The 6659-nt window shown below is 36.9% G+C and overlaps 2 protein-coding genes across 2 annotated transcripts; one reads left to right on the plus strand and one right to left on the minus strand.

Annotated features, from left to right (window-relative positions):
• Positions 1 to 289: 289 nt before the first annotated feature.
• On the plus strand, positions 290 to 3608 carry LOC111504714 (ubiquitin-conjugating enzyme E2 J1). Its single transcript, XM_023159392.2, has 5 exons — positions 290 to 512; positions 752 to 957; positions 1285 to 1599; positions 2136 to 2338; positions 3165 to 3608. Exons 1-5 carry the CDS (start codon positions 476 to 478, stop codon positions 3244 to 3246), a joined length of 843 nt encoding a protein of 280 aa, XP_023015160.2. The 5' UTR covers positions 290 to 475; the 3' UTR covers positions 3247 to 3608.
• Positions 3609 to 4263: 655 nt separating this feature from the next.
• On the minus strand, positions 4264 to 5935 carry LOC111504713 (uncharacterized). The gene is made up of 3 exons (XM_023159391.2): positions 5784 to 5935; positions 5491 to 5695; positions 4264 to 5395 (listed from the first exon to the last, which is right to left on the minus strand). Exons 1-3 carry the CDS (start codon positions 5819 to 5821, stop codon positions 4394 to 4396), a joined length of 1245 nt encoding a protein of 414 aa, XP_023015159.2. The 5' UTR covers positions 5822 to 5935; the 3' UTR covers positions 4264 to 4393.
• Positions 5936 to 6659: the final 724 nt, after the last annotated feature.

Here is a 6659-nt window from a genome sequence, read left to right on the forward strand (position 1 = left end):
TCAGTTATGCATCATAGATGAGAGTTATTGTAATTATTATATTCAAAATCAATCCACACAGCTATTCAATTTTTGCAGTAACTAGTAACAACCTTCTAGCGTCCTCTTCTGTTGATTTTTCCCTACTAGAATGAAACATTCGAAATATGACAATCTATCAACCAATGAAAGCACGACACATATATTTCCATTGAAGTGTTCGGATCAGAAATCTTGTATTCTTTTCTTTACTTAACCATTCATTTTTGGCAGAAACTAACACACTCCATGAACAACGAACAGGTGGTTGAAAAACCTGAAACTAGGATGTAAGTGGTTATCAGCTGATAATTGACAATTATTTGTTTTTTCGAGTGATTTTTAAATCGCCCGTTTCTGGGATTTGTCATCAAATTTTTATCACTTGGAGCGAGTTTTCTACCTCATCAGTATTATATTCCAAATTTCAGTACCTAATTAAAACCAAATAATAATTATGTCTTTAGAAGCCAGGTACAACCAGAAGAGCCCTGGTGAGTCCTCTCAAAGAAGCTATTTTCTTCATTTATCAATTTATTTGTCTATTAATTTATTATGTTTTCAATCTGGAGAATTGAACCCTTTGTTAGTTGAGTAATATAGCTCTGAACTAGACTTCACCAAGTCTAGTTCAGAGCTATATATATAATTGTTTTGTATTTCTCATTTTTTTTTTATATTTAATGCAATAAAGACTTATGTTATTGTTATTTTTATTTCAAACTGATTCAAGGGGTGAAACGATTAATGCGAGAAGCCATAGAACTAGCAAACCCTACAGAGGAGTATTACGCATCTCCATTAGAGGACAATCTGTTCGAATGGCATTTCACCGTGAGGGGGCCACCAAGCACCGAGTTCGAAGGAGGATTTTACCATGGAAGGATTCTGTTGCCGTCTCAGTATCCAATGCAACCTCCAAATATAATATTGTTAACAGTAAGTCACATCCTTGCATAAAATTCCCAATAGATTTGTATTTTTATCAAATTAGTTACGATATCATCTTCAGGCTTCACAATAATGAATTTTGGATAGAGAGCTTATTGGGTAATATTCTGTGGGTAAGAATTAACAATTATATATAGAAAACCGTATTTCAAGTTATATCATAAGATTGATTCCTATGATGATTGTATGAGACTTTAAATCTGATTTAAACCAATTAACTGATTGTTTTTATATCAGAGGGTTTTCCCTTCTATACCAATTAACAAAACACATAACCTCTCTTTTAGAAGATGAGTTAACTTCTGATTCTTTCAGCCTAACGGCAGATTTGAAGTAAACAAAAAAATCTGCCTGTCCATCTCAGGGCACCATCCGGAGAGCTGGCAACCCTCCTGGTCGATACGGACAGCGCTTCTAGCACTCATAGCTTTCATGCCTACGTCTGCAGCGGGAACAATCGGGTCACTGGATTACACTGCCGAGGAGAGGCAAATCCTGGCAAAGAAATCAAAATCGTGGGAGTGCTCAGTGTGCGGGAAGATTTCGGACAAGCTGTCTTCTTCCCAAAGCACGACTAGTCTTGAATTGACGCAGGAAGAGTCTACGTTGATAAAACAGATAGCACTGAAGGTAATGGGGTTGAAATAAATCTTGATTGAACTCTTGATCCTCTGATTCGCAAATGTTGAATTGGTCTTTCCATTCAAAAAACTTATTCATGTTCTTTTATTCTTTAAGAAAAAGTTTTTCCCGTTTGTCCAATATAAAATTTTGGACAAGAACCACAAATCAACTTGTATACTCCCGATCTATCTGACACTGTAGTTTTCTCTCCATTATTTTTTATGAATTCACTCAAGTTATTTGTTCTGTAGACTACATCAAATTCTTTGGCTTTTAAAAAAACTGACGATATTATTAATAGGATCACCAGAGTAAGAGTTGAATAATGTTTAGTATCATTCTTTGAAACTGGATAGACCTGGTTCAGAGCTTGTTTCTGGAATTTTTTTGAAAGAATGGAGTGAATAATATCCACCTCGTAACCATTGTTGATACCAATATGTCGTTACAAATAACAACACAGATCTGTCTCTTACTTTCACTGTTGCATATCTGTTAGTTTTTATATTGGCCTTCCTGTGAAGAGTTGTATGTAATTCTAGGCCGAAGAAGATTCCAACAGAAAGCCGCCAACTGATGATAAAACCAAAGATGAATCGACCACAGAAAAAGTCGACGGTTCCGATCTGAGACAAAGAATATTTACCAGTACCAATGTCTCTCAAGATGAAGTAATTGAAGAAATAAACATTCCTACCTCCGCCACTGATTCACTACTGGAAGCTTCGATACAGAGAAGTAACAAGTAAGCTTTACTCTGATGTTTTACGGCATTGGTGGGATCCTTGAATTTATAAAGAAAAGTCTTTATGTTTGTGGTGTACACCAGTATTTATTTTGAAAGAGGTTTTCTTTTCAATATGCTTTCGTTTTCTTGCTGGTCTTTTTTTATAAATTTTATTTAGGGAAATGAATGCACTACATTAATCATGTGCAAGTCATATTCTACTGGATTTCATCAGAGTTTTTTTTATATCAAGTTGGAGTAGTAGAAAGCAAAAACTTTTTTTTCTAACAATTAATCACTCCTAAAGATATAACCCCTTCAATCTAAATCACAAATGTAATATTGGTCTACTGCGCCGAGGGGAAGCTAAGACCATAAAAAAGAGAAGAAGAAAAAAATTTACTTCTTCTTTTCAATAGCCTCAGCAATTAAGGATATCCGGCCATTGTTGTTAAAGCCAAATGGTCCACATGGGGTGAAATTACTATCCAGGGACTTGTCAAACACGGCAAGCGAAAAATAAACATCATCTAGAGATGACAGTTGACACTTGATGATTATAAAGGGTAGCCAACAATGAGAAAATGCAGTTTTTAAGTTTCATGAATGAAATAGGAAATACCAATTGATTAATTTAAATTGGAGATAGTACAGGTCTCAGAAGTGATACCTGTGAAACTCCTAGGTTGATGCATTTATTGGCACTTTTTATTTTTTGTACGGCTTCATACAGTGGTCGAAATGAAATGGTAATCAGGCAACTTTTTTATTTTACATTATAAAAAATGAACCAAATATTTTTTAAAATGTTTTTTGCCTTATTCATTGGTGTTTTGTGTTATAGGGACAAGATGTGGACAGCAGCAATATGGATCATTCTAACCATAATAACGCTGTTGGTTCTAAGGCGATGCTTCCTCTTATAGACTCTCTAGGATCCAATGTGTATATAATACTATTGAATTAGTAAATTTTATATTGCAAAAGCGAGTCATATATCCAATTGTGGTTATGATTGTTTTGCCACATTGGGAAGTTTTAATTTATTTTTCAATTTCCACTAGATCTTATTATTTAAAAAAATTTGTTGGTATTATTTTTAAATTTTAAGAAGAAGATTTTGCATTTGGGGTTATATTTGCACAGAGGCGCTTCCGGATAAATGTGTTGTGCACATAACTTATTAGTCCCTTCGTCCTTTGATGAATTCAAGACAGTTGTTTAATTTTTAATAGTTATTGGATGAAACACTTTATTATTATAGTGAAATATATTTATTTAGTGGCTAGATTTTCATTTACTAATCTGCACATCAACTGCAACCAATTCATTGAAGAGTGTTCATTCTGATTGATACCAACAAAAACAAAGCAATTGTGATTCAATACCAGACCCACCGACGTTAGATTGAATCACAAATGCTTTTTCGGATATAGATGTGCAAAACAAATCCGGCTCTAAGGACCAAATATATATATATATATATATATACAGCTGAATACACACAGAGTTCTTGACTGGACACTCGAAAAATCGAAATAAGAGCGGATTTCGCGAAATATCAGACAAGATGAATAGTTTTTCATGTATGGGAAAGTATGACAAATATTTTTTCAAGATGTATTTTTGCCATGCAGCATATAAAAAAGGTTTTCTTGTTATTTGTCACAAAACTATTATCCGGCTCGAAGGACCGATATATACAAAATCTGGATCTAATAAATTTCCTCATTCAAATTACACATGAAAAGTATCAGAACATCTCTTAAACCCTGTAAGAGTTTAAAAAACATTGGTCTAAAGCAACATCCCTATTTCATCAAACAATATTCTATGTTGAAATTACCTTTGGTGTGCTCAAGTTTGTAGCTTTCCTTCACTCAGTCATTTCCTGAAAAAAACTATCAAATCGGATGAATTCTGTCTGAAAATGAAACAAAATGAAAAAACCATTCATTTATTCCAACAATCAACTTATGGGAAGTACAAAAGAGATCTTTATATAAGTTTTGTTTCAATTTGACTAGAAAATATACGTTTGTTTCAGAACACCAACAGCATTATATTAAAAAACTATTCGATATCCACTACGCTAATAACGCTATCACCGTTTGCGGGCTTATGCACCCAAGGCACACCATTGCTCCTCCCTTTCAGAGGCGGCAGTCTGTTTTTGTCAAAGTTATTCATCAAAATTGTGTCTCCGCCAGCCCCCACAAAGTCAGGATGGTCAGTCACCGTATTGCTTATGGTAAAGAGCGAATTGTCAGCCGACTTCAACCTACGGACGGAGTTTGAGTAGTCTTTGCGCCTCTCCTTGGCGGAATGGGGCAACCTCTCTCCGAACAAACTCATCGGAGCCGTTTTGTTCGACCTCGACTTCAAAGACTGCTTCCTGGTATTGTTGGTCAGTTGCAGCTGATGTTTCACCATTTCTACGGCAGACTTGGGTCTGTCTGTTAAGGCACTGTTGTTGGTGACATACACCGGAGGGAACGAAATGGAGCTAGAACTACTTTCGCTGCTTGGATCAAGGTTGTCGAATACAACAACGTAATCAGATAATTTTTCTTCCTTCTGCACTTTGCCGTTGATTTTTTTCACATACTCCGAGTAAGTTTCAATGGCGTCTTCACTTTTCTTGCTCTCCTCCATTTCCTGAAGGGCCTTTATTCGCTGGATCTTCTTCAGCAGTGCGTCTCTTTCGATCTTTTCTTGCTCCATAACGTCGGCTTCTACTCTCTGATTCAGAGACCCGTATCGCTTGTCGATGTTGCTCAAAAGCCACTCATAGCCTCTTTGAATGCCCGGGTCTAGCTTGTTGGTAGTGTTTTCGTTGGCGGAACAGCTCTGCACTAGCGTTGGGCATTTTTGGACATTCACCATCTGCTCGATGTTCAAGTATTCTATTATGTCAATTTCGTCCAAGGCGTTTTCGTGGTCCTGTTTGTTGGCTAACACTAGGAGTGGTTTCCCAGCTATCTTGTCGTTGTATAAAATATCCTCCAACTCCATTTTCACCTCGCTGAAACGTGAGAAATCGCTCGAGTCAACCACGAAGATCAGACCATGTGCCTGAAAGAGGAATATTGAAAAATATAAGTACTTACATTTTGTAGGTTTTAGACATATCGCCTTAGCTTGAAAAATTAGTGTTTGGGTTGACTTACGTCGACGAAGTATTTGTGCCAGATGCCCCTTATGTTAGGTCCTCCACCCAGGTCGAAAATGCGAACATCATAGTTCGAGTATTTTAAATTTATAACAGAAAACCCCACCGTGGGCACCGGCGAGGTCATGGGATCGCCGGCGAGTCCGTTTGCTGCCCTAGTTTTTCCTGCATTATCTAGTCCCAAGAGCAGAAGAACGATTTTCCTAAAAAATGAAGCCAGTGGTTAGATTCCATATTTTCACCTAAACTCTTAGAGTAAACATTGATAAAACTACTTTAACTGTATGGTACCTTTTCACTTTCCCTTTTCGACAGCATTTATTTCCCATATCAAATCGGAAAATGCTGTTTTTTTTATCAAATTCATTTGATCGGTTTGAATGACGGGACTGAGTTTCAATCACAACAAAAGGGTTAGTTCGTGGACTAAGTCCAGAGTACTACGTAAATAAAAAGTAATATCGTTCTAAAAATGGACTACGCCGGCTGGAACTAGCAGTTAAAGACAGCAGTCACTTCACATGAGCACTTCTATCACTGGAGAAAATTGGGAGATATATATGTAAAGTAGTAATCTTTTAAGAAAAAAAAAAATAAATGCGTCAATGAAAACTATTATGATTCCGTTACAGTCCCTCTTGTTTTGTGTTCGTAGATCTCTTTCTGGAAAAATCCTCACTTGTTCACTTTGTAGTACATGTTCAGGAGGTAGCAAAAACATATGTGACTTTCTGGAACTCCTTGTGAGGCTCATACTGTGAAAAGTCATCTTCGTGTCAGTCGGGATTGGAGTCCAGCTCCCCTACCCTTTCGGCTGATTATTGGTCTCGAGAAGGACCAATAGGTTCATGGCTGATGGTATGGCGGTATGAAGTCCTCAGACATCAGTGCCGCCCTTCACGGGATACCCCTACCTGGCTGGGGTGGGATGGATGAGAAAGTTGTTCATCCGTTAACGGGGGACATGAGGGCCTCATTCGACAGTGTCGGGGCCTTCTATATCGGGAGGGGTCGTCTACAGCATAATCTGTGGCTTCCCTAACTAACGGCTCATGCTGTCTTTAGACAAAGTCTGTTCTACTATCACTTTGTTATTTTCAGCTATTTTTTAAAATTTTAATATCAGGAGAGAAGTATTTAAGGAATAACTTGTTCGATTGATGACTT

This window comes from Leptinotarsa decemlineata, unplaced genomic scaffold (genome assembly GCF_025532065.1).
Source record: "Leptinotarsa decemlineata unplaced genomic scaffold, Ldec_3_MD MMD2_tig00002082_RagTag_RagTag, whole genome shotgun sequence".
In the NCBI taxonomy this organism is placed as follows: Eukaryota; Metazoa; Arthropoda; class Insecta; order Coleoptera; family Chrysomelidae; genus Leptinotarsa; species Leptinotarsa decemlineata.